The 18,690-nt window shown below is 43.3% G+C and overlaps 1 protein-coding gene across 1 annotated transcript in view; it reads left to right on the top strand.

The window, feature by feature from the left end:
* Positions 1-18,690, top strand: part of WDFY4 (WDFY family member 4) — a 593,767-nt gene that overhangs the window by 207,073 nt on the left and 368,004 nt on the right. The window contains exons 22-27 of the mRNA XM_030203170.1: positions 1,823-1,974; positions 5,958-6,069; positions 6,785-6,975; positions 12,897-13,049; positions 14,227-14,300; positions 17,347-17,508. Of these exons, the coding sequence (XP_030059030.1) occupies positions 1,823-1,974; positions 5,958-6,069; positions 6,785-6,975; positions 12,897-13,049; positions 14,227-14,300; positions 17,347-17,508 (844 nt within the window). The remainder of the gene's footprint in view (positions 1-1,822; positions 1,975-5,957; positions 6,070-6,784; positions 6,976-12,896; positions 13,050-14,226; positions 14,301-17,346; positions 17,509-18,690) is intronic.

Genomic DNA, 18,690 nt, shown 5'->3' on the forward strand with positions numbered 1-18,690 from the left:
GTTCGGCGTTCATTGTTACAGAATATGTTTAGTGAGTTGTGTGCCTAAATTTGTGCTCATTATTGCTTGTTAAGTGCAGTTATCAGCGCTCATTAGCTTGTTAAGACAATAAAGTCATACACAGTGTTATAGAATCCACACCAATTTTGGCGCCTAAAATTAAGCGCATTATATAGAATCCGGGGGTAAATGACTGATTTCTCATTTTTTGTATTAATGGACATACACTAATGTTACACCACCAAACTTAACAAGAGAACATATCTTGACAAGAGTCAAATGAAGTGAAACAAAAACCAAACAGTATCAAGATTAGTTTACAAAGAAGCTAAGTTGAATTTTCAATTCTTTTGCTTGTCAGAGCTGTATGGATTTATGTCAATATTTGCACTTAATCTCAAACAATTTTTGTTGTGCACATTTGTGAAATTTAAATAGTGTAGGTTTTTGAAAAGAGAGCTAGCCAAAAAGTCGGACACAATATTTAGGTGTCTTTGGCTTCTGAGGTCTTTTCCTTCTTTGTAAACTAATCTTGACACTTCGTTTTTTTGCCATTAGCATGTGGCTATTGATAAAACTTACTGCATGAGCACATACCACCACCCATTAAGGAGGCAGTAAGGGCTCATGCGGTAATCCTACACTAACCAGTTAGCGCATGGTAATGTAGCTGTTCTTTTTAGTGCAGGAATGCCATCTGGCATGCCCCTTCCTCTAACATAGAAACATTTTGTAGCTCATGGATAAGTGTGTGCTAAAATGACACTTTCCACAAGATGTCTAAATATGTCCTGAGATATGCCATTTTAAGCTGCCTTAGGCACGCATTAGCGCCAAACACAGCTCAGCAAAAAAGCCCCTATGTGCAGATAGTTTGTGCTATTTAAGAATAGAGCACACTATCCTCTGGATTCTATATAGGTTGCCCAAATTTGAGTGCCCAGATCAGAACATAAACTAATTAGTCAATTAAGGTGTTAACAATCAACTATTGGAGTTAACAAGCACTTAATTGGCAGTAATTAGGAGTTATGCGTGATCTGCCTTACGCCATAATTTAAAACATGTGTGCCTAGATTTTGTAGGATGCAAATCCAAAAGGGGTGTGTACATGAGGCAGGTCATGTAGGGAGGGGCATGGGCAGGTCAGAAGTGTTCTCAGAAATTAGGCATGATTTTATCGAATACCTGCATTTGCACGCCTAACTATCATCAGTTGGTTGCCAGCATTTCCATCAGCCTTTGGGAGGCATAAATGCTCGCATTGATCTAGTTTTTTCTAAAGGATGCTCCATGCAAAGTGCCCATTACAGAGTTCTAGTTAAGGGACCCTTTTACTAAGCTGTGGTAAAAAAGGCCGTGCGCTAACGATGGGGGCCATTTTTGCCACACACAGGGCCATTTATGCCACAATGTGTAAAAAGGCCAAAAAGAGACATGGCCAAGAGATATGGCCATGCAGTAAACTTTCACTTATTGCTTGGCCATGTGGGTGGGGGTGGGAGCACTTAATCCCACTGATTGAGGTGGCAGTAGGGCTCCCATGCTAACCCGATGTTAAGTAGCAGTACTTTACGTGTAGACATCCTCGAGTGATGCTACCCTTTTATTGAATGTTTTCTTTTGTAATATGGTGTCTTCTAATGTGGCTCACAGTAATATATATATATATATATATATATACTTCATTGATCTGTTGAAAAGGACGATAGTTTTCGAAAGCTTGTTGAAAATTAAGCTAGTCTGTCAAGAAGGTATCATCCGCAACTTATTTGTTGACCCTTCTTTCTACAAACTCAACAAATGAAATGTATTGTTTTAGGGGACTATTTTCTGAAAGAACCAATTCTCAAGCCACTTGTGTCTGAAGAAAGGATTTCGTTTGGGATTAACGCTGTGAACTCATCTCTAAACACTATCATGGACATAAAAACATTTTACAATGAAGTTGATAGTCGTCTGATAGCAAATGAGGTAACAACCATTTCCTTTTAACAAAAAACAATTCTCTAACTTTGGAAAGATGTGAAAATCTATTTGACTTTCCTTTATTCCATAATAACACTATGTAGTGCTTGCGTAAACCTCAATGCAATCCCCATGACTTCCTTAGGGGACCTTTTACTAAGCAGCGGTAAGCCCATATTTAATGAAAGAAGTGCCATTTTTAAGGTCATGTTTTAAAATGGCCATATAGATGTCCACGTGGAATTGCCTAATGATTACACCAGTGGGCTGAGAGCCAGGGGTCCTGGTTCAAATCCAAATGTAATTTTTTTTTTAATTGAAAAGCTTCCAGGGGCAGAAAAATACCTACTATAGCTGAATGTACACCACTTCCACATAAGCCTGAAGGCTACTGCAACAGTGTAAGTGCACGTACAGTAGGTATTTTTTGTGTGTTCCTGATCACAGTAATAATAATAAAACGCAAAGTGCTGCAGTGAGATTTGAATTAGGGTCCCCTATTTCTCAGCCCACTGCTCTAACCATCAAGCTATTCATAATTAGCATGGAGTTGGTGCCTGAGCCCTTTCCGCCTACAAAATAGATGTCAGTAAGGGCTCATGTGTGAATTTTTGGTAATTGCCACATGCTAGTGTGAGGTCATTTTCCAGCATTGATAGAAAGTGGCCGTAGCACGTGGGAAAGATCCGCATTGTAAAAGGACCTCATAGTTTGGACTTTCCAGTTTGTAAAGTGAATGTTTATGCTGGACATTGCTTGCACATGGATATTTCTCATGCATTTTAAGACAGATTATATATGGGCAGATCCTGTACTAAAATAGTAGCACCACCTGTGATGTATCAACTTGGTCGTCCTTATTCTGAGTTGAACATGCTTTCTACAATGCAATTCTAAGTACCCAAATACTTTAATTGGTGATAATGTTTTGAGTTACAGTGACCAGAATTGCACACAATATTTGAGGTGCGGTCGCACCATGGAACGATACAAAAGCATTATAACATCCTCATTTTTCATTTCCATTCCTTTCCTAATAATACTTAACATTCTATTTGCTTTCTTTGCCGCTGTTGCACACTGAGCAGAAGGTTTCAATGTATCCTCAACAATGATACTTAGATCCTTTTCCTGGTTGGTGACTTCAGTGGCGTACCAAGGGGGGGGGGGGGGGCGGTGGGGGTGGTCCGCCCCGGGTATCAGTGGGTGGGGGGATGCTCCGTTGCAGACTGCAGTCAGCCCTCGTCTCCTCTCCATCCTGTGCCTTTAAAAAAAATCTGAAAAGCGGCATGGCAGGCAGCGCTTCGCGTCTGCCCTGCCTGCTTGTAAAAGAAAGCGCCGGCAAACCTCCTCGTCGACGTCACAACGTCGCGTCGGGTCTTCCCTCACTGGGTTCCGCCCTCATGGAGGGCGGGACCCAGAGAGGGAAGACCCGATGCGACGTCGACGAGGAGATTTGCTGCTTTCTTTTACAAGCAGGCAGGGCAGACGCGAAGCGCTGCCTGCCATGCCGCTTTTCAGATTTTTTTTTAAAGCCCCGGATGGATGCAGGAGACGAGGGCTGTCATCGAAGGTGGTAGGTGGGTCGAGTTGGGGGGGCTTAGATGGGCGAGGAGCACTGGGGAGGGGGGTTTCAGATGGGAGAAGGGGACTGGAGAGGGGGGCCTCAGATGGGAGAAGGGGACAGGGGTGGGGAGGGGGGTCTCAGATGGGAGAAGAGGTGAGAAGGGGACTGGGGTGGGGAGGGGGATTTCAGATGGGAGAAGGGGGTGGGGGGTCTCAGATGGGAGAAGGGGACGTGGGGAGGGGGTGTCAGATGGGAGAAGAGGAGAGAAGGGGACTGGGCTGGGGAGAAGGGGGGTGGGGGTCTCAGATGGGAGAAGGGGACGTGGGGAGGGGGTCTCAGATGGGAGAAGAGGGGAGAAGAGGGGAGAAGGGGGTGGGGTCTCAGATGGGAGAAGGGGACGTGGGGAGGGGGTCTCAGATGGGAGAAGGGGACGTGGGGGGGTCTCAATGGGAGAAGGGGACTGGGGTGGGGAGGGGATCTCAGATGGGAGTAGAGGGGAGAAGGAGACGGGTGGGGAGAAGGGGATGGGGAAGGGGCCATGCGAGAAAATGGGAGCCATGCCTGGGGCTGGTGGGAAAATGAGTCTGGGGCTGAAAAGGGGTCCCTAATGCAAGGCATGTGGATGAAGGGGGCTGGAACTGGGGGCTGAAAAGGAGGGTAGGTGGGATAAGGGGGCTAGTACTGGAACTGGGGGCTGAAAAGGGGCAGGGGCTGAAGCTGGGGGGACTGGAGGCTGAAAAGGGGACAGGGAGAAGTGGCTGGGGCTGAAGCTCAGGACTGGTGAGAGAAAAGGGCTGGGGCTGAAACTGCGGACTGGTGGGATAGTGGGGCTGAAAAGGGGGAGCAAGTGGGAGATGTGGGCTGGGGCTAGAACTAGGGGCAGGTGGGATAAGAGGGCTGGAACTGGGGGCTGAAAAAAGGGGCAGAGAGAGAGAGAGGGGACAGACGATGGATGGATGGATGGATGGATGGGGGGGGGAGAGGGAGGGCAGACCCTGGATGGATGGGGGAGATAGGGGAGGGCAGACCCTTAATAGATGGGAGGGTGAGGGAGGGCAGACCTTGGATGGATGGGGGGGGGAGAGGGAGGCCAGACAGTAAATGGAAGGGGGAGAGAGAGAGGGCAGACAGTGAATGGAAGGGGCAGGGAGTGAGGGCAGACATTGGATGGAGGGGACAGCAGAGAGGACAGACACTGGATGGCAGAGAAAAAACGAAGACAGATGCTGGATGGAAGGAAGACAGTGAAAAGAAGATGAGGAAAGCAGAAACCAGAGACAACAAACTGTAAATAAAATATATATATTTGTTTTTTTTTGCTTTACGATAAAGTAGTATTGTGGCTGTGTTAATAAATGTTTATAATAGAACATGTAAATAAGGTAATCTTTTTATTGGACTAATTTTAATACATTTTGACTAACTTTCGGAGAACAAAACCCCCCTCCTCAGGTCAGGTTAGGACACTGTAACACACTATACTGTATTGACCTGAGGAAGAAGGTTTTGGCCTCTGACAGCTAAATGTATTAGTCCAATAAAATGGTATTTTATTTTCTATATTTGTTTTATTTCTATTTGTTAATTTGTAAAGTGGTGATTGGTATTTGTTAGGTTTTTTTCAAATTTACATCTGCTGTCTTTATATTTTGCACAGTACTAGGGGACATTTTCTGTTTCTGTGGTGTTGTATTGTATGCAGAGTCTGGCATCTTGGGGGTTCAGTTTAATTTTTGTCTAAATAGAAAGTTTATGATTACTTGTTCTATAGTGGATTAGGGTGTATCTGTGTTTGTGAAAAAGACATGACTTTCAGTTGGCATTGACTGTGCAGGATTGACGATCTGTACTATCTGTCTGGTTTCGTTTTACAATAGGTGAATTGATGTTCTAGTGCTCACTGTAGTGTTTAAGATGATTTCTTTTTCCTTGTGTGACTCGTAGAAATGACTGCTTATGGTATGGTAGAATTGCTCTATAAGTCCTGAGTGTTTTGTATTCTCGGTATGCCTAGTACTGGATTTTGGAGGGGGTGTTAAAAAAATGACCGGCCCCGGGTGTCAGCTACCCTAGGTACGCCACTGGGTGACTTCTAATGTGGAAACTTGCATCACATAGCTATAGTTTGGGTTCCTCTTTCCCACATGCATGACTTTGCACTTGTTCACATTAAACATCATCTGCCACTTGAATGCCAAGTCTATATTGATAGATAACACATATACATTTACACCTTCTAAGCAGCTGTAAATCTGAGTGAGAGCATATTATGAAATAAGTTTTAAAACAGTGCCTTTCCAAGCTTTCACTTTCATGATGTTTCATGACCTCAAAGCACTTTCACGTCATTGGTTCTAGTCTGCATTTCATTACTTGCATGTGCCTATCACATGTTGGTATGTTTTCTTTCTGTTTTATGTAGATGAACCTCTCCTCACGTGACAGCATGATGCCAATAATTCTTGCAAAAAATTCAGCTGGACATTTTCCAGGTGCCATCCGAACTATTGGGGCCGCCACAGTGCCCAATTATGGTGAGGACTATCCTTTCTTTTCTGTTTTGTTTTACAATTTTGAAGTCCTAGCAATAGGCCACCTGAGGTGGGGGCCTCAGGTGACACTCTTGTGAGCCGGCATTGCCTCCCGCCCCTTTCTCCCCAACCCCCTTCCCTGAAATTATTTTTCAAAAGAAGGTGGCAGCAGCGATTCCCATAGGCTGCCCTGCTGCCAGTCCCGGCCCCTTCTCTCTACTGCGGGTGGCCCGCCTATGAGGAAACAGGAAATTACATCAGAAAGGCAGGCCGCCTGCAGTACAGAGAAGGAGCTGGGAGTTGCTGCCACCGCTTTCTTTTAAAAAGCAAGAAAGGAATAGGAAAGGTAATTTTGGGGAAAGAAGGGCGGGTTGGGGGATGGCAGTAGTGGAGGAGCCGGGGCAGAAGCTCATTTTTGTCTCAGGCAGCAGATTGTCTTTCACCGCCCCTTCTTGAGGGTAATACTACTTTCCGTGCAATTGAAACATTTCCAAAAGATTGGTAAATAGTAGTGCGTATGAAAATCTGAGTGACAAGGAAACCATACGACAGTTAAGCAATGAAATACCTGAAACACCCTGCATATCATATCTTCAGCTGGATGGAGTATGTGTGGGAAAATAGGAATGGTGTAAAATTGACAAGTGCTGTACCTACTGTTGCTCCGATTGTAATTCATGAATATTTGACTTTCATTGTGAACTTTTATCTCTATTAGGAGTTCGAGTATTTAATTCCAATCCTGCTGCTAACAGTTTGAATTTCATTGGTGGGCCAGCAATCCTACTGGACCTCATTTCCATGGCCACTGATGATCATGAAATGTATGCAGCTGTCAAAGTCCTTCATTCCGTGCTGATCAGTAATGCCATGAGTGAAAAACTGATGACACATATCGATGGATACAGGGTAACTAGAATAGACTGGATTCTGAGTTCATTTTGTACATGCAGCTGAAAATATATACATGTTTAGAGTAATTTTATAACAGGTCAGCTATATGTTAAGGGGAAGGCAGTACCTATGTTAAGCCTCTCTTATAAAGACACATAGGTGGCAATGTGTCTTTATAAAATTATCCTACCAAATTCACAGAAACCACAGCTAAAAAAAAATGTTGTGGACATTTATGCCTATTTAGAAACAGTCATACATACAGGGCTAGATTCTATATATGGCACCAAAAAAATTGGCACCGACAAAAATGCGCTATTCTATAAGGTAGGCATGGTTAAAGTTAGGCATTAAGGTCTGCTGTGTTAAGCCCATGTAAACCAGTCAGTGCATAGTAAAGTCAGCTTCTATGTCCATGACATGCCCCCAGCTCAAAATCCTATATAATAAAACGCACCTCCAACATTCTGAAGCTGACTGCATGGCTGAGGCATTCCTGCTCTCTGTATCCATTTCCTGAATTGACATCACGTACTTCCGGGTTCGTCACAAGCAGAAGTGACCAACCACACGAGGTTTCTCGGCTTCAGAATGTTGGAGGTGCATTCTATTAAATAGGATTGGTCAGTTCCTTGAAGCACAGCCAGAGCTCAGCCTCCTGCACAGTATCGCTCAGACACCAGAGAGAGAGAGGGGGGGGGGGGGGGGCTGACACCAGAGAGTGGGGGGGAGGTATCTCTGTCACACACACACACACTCTCTCTCACACACTCTCTCTCTCACACAGTCAATGTCTTTCTCTCTCTCTCATTCTCACACACTGTCTCTCACACACTCTATGTCTCACACTGTATCACATTCACTCTCTATGTGTCACACAGTCACTCACACACTCTCTTGGCCTCATACACTCAGTCTCACAGAGAGTCTGTGTCTCACACACACTCTCTCTCGCACACATTTGTATCTGTGTGAAACACACTCTCTCTCACACTGTGTCTCAAATACGCACTTGCACACACTCTCATTCTCACACACACACTCTCTCTCACAGACACACTCGCACCCAGACTCACTCTCTCTCTCACACACACACACACACACACACACACTCGCACATTCACTCTCTCACACACAGTCACTTTCACATACACTCTCTCAAACATACACACTTCGAGGAAAACCTTGCTAGCGCCCGTTTCATTTGTGTCAGAAACGGGCCTTTTTTACTAGTAAATACATAAAACAAAGTGTGTGATTACTGCTCGCTAATGGCAAAACTAATGCAAGGCCATTTTTGTTATGTTGAGCTCACATTATTTATTTAGATTTGCTCACACCTTTTTCAGTAGTAGCTCAAGGTGAGTTACATTTAGGTACTCTGGATATTTCTCTGTCCCAGGAGGGCTCACAATCTAAGTTTGTACCTGAGGCAATGGAGGGTTAAGTGACAAGGAGCAGAAGTGGGATTGGAACTGATCACCTCTGGATTGCAAGACCGGTGCTCTAACAACTAGGCCATTCCTCCACGTTAGTGCTTAGGGTTAGATTCTATATATGGCACACAAAAACATCGGTGCTGAAAAAAGTACTATTCTATAATCCGCACTTAAAGTTAGGTATGGTTTATAGAATATGCTTACACCTGGGAATCACGCCTAATTTTAGGCACAGCGATTTGCACCAACTGAAGCGTGGCACAAAGTACATGTCTACAACTTTTTTCAGATAGTGTCTAAATTTTAGGCTTGGATCCTGCTCATAAATTTCCACACGTAAATGCCAGTTAAATCTAACTCGTGACAATAATTGCTTGTTAAAAAGCCAATTAGCTCCTTATTCAGTTAAATTGTGCACCCATTTTGTGTGCACAATTTTTTGCAACTTTTATAGAATTAGGGGGGTAATGTGGATTTGTAAAAGGGCGCCTAAATTCTTATTTATGAACCTAAATTAGATGATAAGGGGTCCTGTTACTAAGGTGCACATGCTAACAATTTAGGGCCCGGTTTACTACGCTGTGCTGTAGGTGCGCTAACCTTTTAGCACATGCTAATGATAGAGACACCCATTATATTCTTATGGGTGTCTCTAGTGTTAGCACGCGCTAATTTTTAGCATGCACTAAAAGGTTTGCACCAGGAGTGTAGCTACGGGGGGCCACAGGGGCCAGGCCCCTGCAGTTTCGTCCAGGCCCCTGGTTTGGTTGGCGGGGGTCCCCAACCCCCGCCAGCTGAAGCCTTCTTCAGCGCCGGTCTCTGGCGCAGCCGCATTCGCTGCCTGCCCCCTGCTCTTCTTTCTTCTTGCTCCTCCTGTGCACGCTGATGCAGCCGTGTTCACTTCCTGCTCCCTGTTCTTCTTTCTTCTTGCTCCTCTTGCACAGGAGGAGCAAGAAGAAAGAAGAGAAGGGGTCAAGCAGCGAACGCGGCTGCGCCGGAGACCGGTACTGAAGAAGACTTCAGCTGGCAGGGGTTGTGGACCTCTGCCAGCAAAAGTATTTGTTTGTGAAGGGAAGTGGTGAGGAGGTGAGGCGGGGTGTGAGGAGGCTAGGCGAGGCGGGGGGGGCGGCACTCAAAATGTGCCCCCAACCTCAGACTCTGGCCCCCTCCCACCGTGAGGTCTGGCTACGCCCCTCGTTTACGTGCCTATAGCATGGCTTAGTAACCAGGGCCAATAGTGTACTAAGGGGCCCTTTTACTAAGCTGCAGTAGAGCTAACACATGGATAGCGCACTCCAAATCGACACTACCACTGGGGTAATGCGGGCACAGGTAGTAATTCCAAAGTTGCCGTGCGCTGTTTCCTGCGGTAGAAAATAATTTCCTATTTTCTACTACGGGGGGGCATTCCCAGTGATAATTGGCAGTGCACCCACATTACTGCACACTGCCTGATTACCGCACGAGTAGCGTGTGAGCCCTTTCTGCCAAGTAAATAGGTGGCGGTACGAGCTCAGGCAATAAATAGCAGCCCGCTACTTTTAATATTAGTGCATAACCATTCACTACCCCATTAAAAAGAAGGCCTTTTTAGCCACCACGGTAAAAAATGGACCAGCGCATTCCAATTTCACACATCCAAACTAGCACAGGCTACTTTTTATCACAGCTTAGTAATAGGGCCTCTAAATGCTAAGAAGCTCATAGGAGATAAAATGGGCTTCTTAGTATTTCACTAGAACGAAGCCTTGCGCGGGATTGGGAAGAAGAGGACCTTGGCCCGGCTGGCGGGGGTTGGGGTCCCCCGCCAGCAAAGATAGGCGACGGTGGGTTGGCGGCGGGGGGGGGTCAAAGTTGGTGGGGGGGGGTCAGCAATAGCAGGGGGGGGTCAGCAGCGCCGGGGGGGCTAAAATGTGCCCCCTCACCTCGGGCTGTGGACCCCCCTCCCGCCGAAGTCTGGCTACGCCCCTGATTTCACGCATGCTGATCTTTAGTGCATGCTAAATCGATTAGTGCACCTAAATAAAAGGACCCTTGAGGTGTGTATTTATTAGTATGTATTCGGCTCATTAGTATTCCTTTAGAAATTTTGTGTACACAAAACAGAACGTGAGCTAACCTACAAATTAACATGTCAGTTTGCACACATCAAAAAGTGCTGACATGCATTAGAAAATTGCTAATAAACTAAATACCAGAAACCACAATAAACACCTGAAAAACATGACCATTTCTGAAAATTTCAAAAAGCAACTGACATTTTTTTGGCCTGTGCACATCCCCATCAGAGTCACTTTGAACTACACTCAACACAATATGTGTGTCAACATTTCATAATTATAAGATAAAGTTTAAAGGTTCTCGTAGATGTGTATGAGGAAAAAAAAAAAAACTCTTTGAAAAGCAGGGCCATATAGTTTTCTGTCTTCCTTATCTACAATCCTGACTTCTTCTGAGATCACTGCTGTTATAAAACAAACTAAATAATAATAAAAAAAAATAATAAAGCTGCTGATGTGACAATAGTAAGCAATTTTTCTTTTAGCATTTTAACAATTAAATCTGAGTAGTGCTGTACATGAATTTTTTATTATTACAATGAAAAGATTAAACAGGGTAGATAACGGTAATTAGTTTACCAGATTTAATAAATATAATGTAGCCCCTTATGAAACAAAAATTTACTAGGGTAATTAAGACATTTGAACAGTTTATAGGGACTGTGTTAATATTGCATTTCACTCAATGTAATTGGGTCTTGGTCTAATCAAATCTCTGAAAATGATGCACAGTTTTGTTGTCAACATTATCAGTGGAAGAGAACAGTGTTTAGCTCAATTAGGATAAAAATGCTGTGTCAAAGTGGTCAAACTCCAATCTGTGACTATTAGACTTTTTTCATTTCTATTGCATTTTATCCAAAATAATATTTTAGAGTTACCTTGAAATATTCTCTTTAATGAAAAAAAAGTATGGTATAGGAGATAAACTAGATGCATTAATGAACAGCTAAAACAGCACAAACTCTACCATTTGAAGAATTTGTTTCTATTAACAGTCATGTAGTTGAGGATCTTTGTTTCCAATGGCAGCTTGAAAGCAGATTCCGTGGTAAGGGTTAAATAGTTCTCTAGCATATTTGTATACATTTACACAAGACTACATTTCTTAATGGGTTCAAAAAGTACATTTTAGTGAAAATCTCATTTTTAAATAGGTGCAGGAGGGGCTGGATTCTTTTCTGAAGCTTTGGAATGGGGTAGGGGTCTCTGCCTAAAGCTGGGACATTGCTTCTCTTATTTTAGACTTTTCTCCTTTAAAGGCACATTTAGAACAGATGCACCTTAGGCATACATATACTCTGCCTGACTGGAAATCTAGCCCTGCTCATATACTTTTAATTGCATCAAAGAAAGTAGTTTTCAGAAAAGAGCAGTCATCCCAGATAAATATTTTACCTGGCTAAATACCGTTGAACATCGAACCATTGTATGATTAGGTCTCTTATTCGATTTGCACAGACCTCTTATGCCCGCGTCAAGTCTCAATCCAGTCCTTGTGACACATCCAGCTAGTCAGAATTTCAGCATATCCACAATGAATATGCATAGAATAGATTGACATGCATTTCTGCCATTGTATGTAAATCTATTTCAAACATATTCATTGTGGATATCCTGCAAATGTGACTTTCTGGGTATACACCGAGGAATGGGTTGAGAATCACTGGTCCTATTAGTAAAAACTTCTAGGAAGGGCATTTTTTGGCAGCTAAGGATCTAGTGCAGGGGTTCCTAACCTTTTTTGGTCCCACATCTCGTTATCTGGTCAATGAAACCCTAGCACCCCCTTTCTACACCATGGGTCCACTAGTGACTACCGACGGCTACATATGTCGCTGTTAGCTGCTAACAGTGCTAAATGCTAGCATGTTGTACAATAGGACATAGTTATTCTACCAGTAACTGTTATAATAACTGCCTTCATTCTGTCTAGAAAGTTTCAATAAATTGCCTCAGATTTCAAGATCCTCCTCCGCATCCCATTTGACCTCTTCCCTCACCACTTAAGGTGCAGGCACCACTGGTTAAGAACCCATGATGTAGTAGAAAAATTAAATATTGTAAATAAAATAATGAAATCCGAGTTAACATTCATAGTATCTCAAAAAAAACCCTAGCAGAGTTGTGGTGTCTATATTAAGACGTCTATATTAGAAAAGAGGGAAAAGTCTTTCCCCCCTTTTCTAATATAGACGTTCTAATATAGACGTCTTAATATAGACACCACAACTCTGCTAGGGTTTTTTTTTTTTGAGATATCAGATTAGTGAGCAGCAGTTGTTGATCTGTGTGTGATATTTTTGAACATTCATAGTATGACACATGAAACATACTTAACACTATGATATAACTGGGAAACCCTACCTACAGAGTTAAGTACTGGAACAACAAAAACAACTTCTACCAGTGTGATTATCCAGTATTTTTCTTTTAGCTCTTAGCATTTCTACTCAAGAGGAAAGCTCGACTGTTGAATAACAGAATTTTCCAGCTGCTCCTTTCTATAGTTGGGACTGCAGAACTTGGGTTTCGCTCACTAGCAATTCAAAATCAGAGTGCATTCCAGCATATTCTCTGCGACTTTGAGGTGAAATTATTATTATTATTATTGTTGTTGTTGTTGTTGTTATCCATAATGTTGTAGTATTATGGCATTTTAATTCCATTCTGATATCTGCAATGTATATTTCTTGCCATAGATGCACTTGTAGAAGCAATACAGCTCTCTATAGCACTTGAACAAATCAATAAAAGAAATTGCTTAGATCAGAGGGATTGCAGTTTCCTAATCTGAATTTAAGTATGTTATTAGGTCTGAGGAGTTACTGGGGTACATTAGTGGACTTGGGGTGGGGGGGGGGGGGTTTGTTAGTGAGTTAGGGGTAAATAAGATTTGTTATTGGGTGTAGAGCAGGAGTGGCAACCATGATCCTTGAGGGCCACAACCCAGTTGGGTTTTTAAGATTTCCACAATGAATATGCATGAGATTGATTTTCATGTACTGCTTCCATTGTATAGAAATAGATCTCATGTATATTCATTGCTGAAATCTTGAAAACCTGACTGGGTTGTGGCCTTCAAGGATTATGGTTGCCCACCTCTGGTCTAGAGGGTTAGTGAGGTGTTTCATTCGGTTGGGAGGATTCAGTGGATGGGTAGGATGAGTGGGTTGATATGTTAAGGGATGGAGGCTATTGAGTGGGGAAGTTGGGGCTTGTGAGATTCTCTCATCTGGGACTTTTATGCAGGATCCCCAGACTTGGTCTTCTTAGGTGTGTGACTCCAGACTCTGGGTGTGGGGGCCTGAAACTTAGGCTTCTGGGGTAAAGGTCCTGGAGTTCAGATCCCTGAGTTAGAGATCTAAACATTTTTTGTAATTCAGTGATTTATTTAAAATTTAATTTTGGCCCTTACCTACTGAAATTAAATAATAGTTGAGTAAAAATTAAATTATCATTTTAACTCAAACTGTTATTTTACTGCAATTCTTGATGTACTTAATATTTGTACCAAATTTTTACCCTATTGCTATATTATCTCCAAAGTATGTTGTATGCAGATAAAAATGAGTGTAATACTGAATAGTAATAGAATATATACAGTAGTAACAGTGCATAAACAGAAAAATTGTCCCTTGTATTTCATACAGATTTTAAGTTCTCAGTCTCAGCATTTGTTTATTTATTTTTTGTTGTTAATAGTTGAATTTCTCTAATGAAACATATTATACAGGAATTGTTATCCTTACTACTTTGTTTTTCAGCTTTGGTTGAATACACCAGACAATCTGGACCGTGTTCTCTTTTCACATCTTATTGATGTCTTCAAAAATAAAAGGTGAGAACACAGATCTGACACTATAGAGCAGTGGTCTCCAACCTTTTTCGTGTAAACAGCTGCAAAAGATTTTAGGTTTACACATGTAGTTTTGAATACTATTTTAGATTCTATAAGGATATATATATATAAAAAAAAGAAAACAAATTCTATTTTGGCATATTAACAGGGAGCAAACAGGAAAAGTATAAATATTCTTCAACTGACTGCCTGTAATTCTTTGAGGGAAAAATTGTGTAGAGATCTGAGGTAGCTTTAAAAATAAACCTGAGTGGAGTGGTGTGCAGTGTAAAATGAATAATTCTATTTGAGACATGGAGGGGCACAATCGAAAGGGATGCCCAGGTTTTGCTAAGGACATCCTCGCAGGACATCCTGGCGAAGGGGCGGGGAAACCCGTATTATCGAAACAAGATGGGCGTCCATTTTTCGTTTCGATAATATGGTCGGGGATGCCCAACTCGTGAAATTTAGGTCGACCTTAGAGATGGTCGTCCTTACAGATGGTCGTCCCCGATTTTTGGCGATAATGGAAACCGAGGACGCCCATCTCAGAAACAACCAAATCCAAGCCCTTTGGTCGTGAGAGGAGCCAGCATTCGTAGTGCACTGGTCTCCCTCACATGCAAGGACACCAACCGGGCACCCTAGGGGGCACTGCATTGCTCCCAGGTGCATAGCTCCCTTACCTTGTGTGCTGAGCCCCCCAACCCCCCCCCCCCAAAAAAAAAAAAAAACCAGTTCCCACAACTGTACACAACTACCATAGTTCTAAGGGGTGAAGGGAGCCACCTAGATGTGGGTACAGTGGGTTTCTGGTGGGTTTTGAAGGGCTCACATTTACCACCACAAGTGTAACAGGTAGGGGGGGATGGGCCTGGATCCGCCTGCCTGAAGTGCACTGCACCCACTAAAACTGCTCCAGGGACCTGCATACTGCTGTCATGGAGCTGGGTATGACATTTGAAGCTGGCATAGAGGCTGGCAAAAAATATTTAAAAAGTTTTTTAGGGTGGGAGGGGTTTGGTGACCACTGGGGGAGTAAGGAGAGGTGATCCCTGATTCCCTCCGGTGGTCATCTGGTCAATTGGGGCACTTTTTTGAGACTTGGTCCTAAAAAAAAATGGACCAAGTGAAGCCGGCAATATGCTCCTCAGAGCCGGCCTTCTTTTTGCCATTATCAGCTGAAGCCAGCCATGTCTTACAACGTCCCCATCCTGCCTCCGTCCTGCCTCCCATACCCTTCTGAAATGCCCCCTTGAAGTTTGGCTGGCTCTGTGACGGAAAGCAGTTGGAGCCGGCCAAAATCGGCTTTCCATTATACCGATTTGGCCGGCTTCAGGAGATGGCCGACCATCTCCCGATTTGTGTCAGAAGATGGCCGGCGATCTCATTCGAAAATAAGCTGGATAGTAACATAGTACATGAAGGCAGAGAAAGACCTGTACGTTCCATCCAGTCTGCCCAACAAGATAAACTCATATGTGCTACTTTATGTGTATACCTGACTTTGATTTGTACCTGCCATTTTCAGGGCACAGACCGTAGAAGTCTGCCCAGCACTAGCCCCACTTCCCACCCACTAGCCCCGCCTCCCCCCACTGGCTCTGCCACCCAATCTCTACTAAGCTTCTGAGGATCCATTCCTTCTGAGCAGGATTCCTTTATGTTTATCCCACTCATTTTTGAATTCTATAGTGGCGACTAAAAATCAGTGCCAAAATTTTTATGCACTGAGCGCTATTCTTTAAAGGGTATACATCCTTTATAGAATAGCACTTAGGGCATAATCCGCACCTAACTTTAGACTCAGGAGTAAAAACCGGTGCCTAAATTAGGCGCAGTTTGACTGAATTCTGTATTTACATGTGTAAAATTTTGGAATGCCCATGAAATGCCCCTAGCCACACTCCCTACATTTACAAACGTTAGGATTTATGCGCGGGTCATTAAAGAATGTGATCTTCACATAAATCCTAATTAAGGCCAATTAACACTGAGTTGCAACTTTAGTCACCATTTACAGAGTCCAGGGGTAAATGGAGAAGTGTTTGCACTGTCATTGCTCTTTTGCTCCTTTCCAGTGTCAGTTCTGTATTATATGTATAAAATCTTGTTTAGCAGGCTAAATGACTTGATTGTATCTGTAGAAAGGCTGAAAATATGCAGGGGCAGATTGGCAGTGATCTGGGCCCCTATTCACCTATCAAAATTGATTAAGCTATATGGAAGCTAGGGGAGAGTGGGCCCCCTACTGCTGTGGGCTCTCAGGCACTGCCCTGCTGTCCTCATGGTCAGGCTGCCTCTGTCTCCATCTGTTGACAAACACAAAACTCTCACAAATGCTTCTGGCTGTCATACTTAGATTCAACTCTGTGCTTTCAAATTCAAGAATCTAGTTGAATAGGATAAATTTGAGAAGAAAAAGTGTGGCAAAGAATGTTTCCACTCGCGTTGACTAATATGTATTAGATTTGTAACTGACACCATTTTGATAAGTTGTTTATGGCATGACAGAAGTTAAAGTGAACACAGACGTTCAAATATTTGAAAGGTATTAATCCACAAACAAACCTTCCGGAGACGGGAAAGTGGTAGAACTAGAAGACATGAATTGAGGTTGAAGGGGGGCAGACTCAGGAAAAATGTCAGGAAGTATTTTTTTTCATAGAGAGGGTGGTAGGTACTTACAGTGCCCTCCCGCAGGAGGTAATGGAGATGAAAACGGTAACGGAATTCAAAAATAAGTGGCATAAACCCAAAGGAATCCTGTTTAGAAGGAATGGATCCACAGAAGCTTAGCAGAGATTGGGTGGCAACATTGATAATTGGGAAGCAAAACCAGTGCTGGGCAGACTTCTACGGTCTGTGCTTCTACGGTCTGTGCCCTGAAAATGGCAAGGACAAATCAAGGTCAGGTATACATATAAAGTATCACATACAATCAGTTTATCTTGTTGGGCAGACTGGATGGACCATACTGGTGTTTATCTACCGTCATCTACTATATTACAGGCTTTTAATATTTTTCTTCCTTTTTCAACAGGCATGGATGTTTAAATGCTGAACTGGCACACCAGATGCAAGTAGTACCAAAGCTTCTCTTTCTTCTGAATGAACCCAGTTTACCCCAGTCAAAGGTCGACATCATATGCAAAGTATTTATCCATTTGTTGAAGGGCTATTTCAACATCCAGGATATTCTTAGGTAAGAATATTTTCATTGGGGGCAGTTACTGCACATTTTTCATTTCAGTTTTCTTATTTGTTTCAGTTTTGCATCTTACTAGTTTCATTTTGTTTTATAATCAAAACAAAAGAAATGAAGGGATCCTTTTACTTAGCTGTGGTAAACGCTAGTGTGTAAACTGCTAAGCTGTGGTAAGCACTAGATTTCTGCAGGATGCACTCAGGTGTTCTGCGGTAAGTTTTGGATCTGCACGAGCAACCACATGCTAAAAATATTTCAAACATTTTTCTGGGAGGGGGGAATGTCTGGGGGGGGGGCAGAGATTAGATGTTTCTACACTAATCAGTTACCACATCTGCATTACCATGTGCTAACTGATTAGCACAGAATTAGCGTGTGAGCCCTTACTGCCTACAAAAATAGGTGTCGGTAAGTACTCATGTACTAAGGGACCCTTTTACAAAGTGGCAGTAAGCCCAACTCGGGCTTAGCGCTCAGCAATCCAGAGCTACCACTGGCCCAGTGCAGGTGCCGGCGGTAGTCCCACCACCAGCACGTGGTATTTCCAGTGTTAGTGGAAATATTTGAAAAATATTTCCACAGAGGGTTACCCAGCGTTAGTGACGGGTTAGCGCCGGGAGCCCTTACCACAACCTCATTTAGTAAGTGCGGTAAGTGCTCCCCTCCGCATGGCCACATGGTAAGTTCAATCTCACCGAGTGGCCATTTCTTTTTTTAGACTTTTTACCCGCTGTGGTAAAAAGGGCCTCAGAGTGTGGCAAAGTCAGCTATCGTTGTCTAGGGTTGGTCCCGGGGTCCACTTCACAGAGGCAGTGGGTTCCCAAAGAATACGTAATCCACACAGATTTGGATATATAAAGTATATTATATTTGCATATATGCTTTGGCTCACAGCACTTAGTACAGGTAACTGGTACAGGGCTAAAGATGGAGGTGTGCAGAGAAAGAAAAAGAAGAAACAAAGGCCTGTGCTCTGCTGCACAGAGAAAGAAAGAGGGAGACGTAGTGCCCTGGACACAGAGAAGTGCCCAGGACAGAGAGAGAGACAGTAGACCCCAAGCGCAGGGTCCTTTTTACCACAGCTTAGTAAAAGGGCCCCTAATATTTTTAATGGCTGTGCACTAATGTCAAAATTAGTGCATAGCCATTAATTCAAAAAATAGGAAAGGGTGCGCTTAG

The sequence above is a fragment of the Microcaecilia unicolor genome, chromosome 5 (assembly GCF_901765095.1).
Source record: "Microcaecilia unicolor chromosome 5, aMicUni1.1, whole genome shotgun sequence".
NCBI lineage: Eukaryota > Metazoa > Chordata > Amphibia > Gymnophiona > Siphonopidae > Microcaecilia > Microcaecilia unicolor.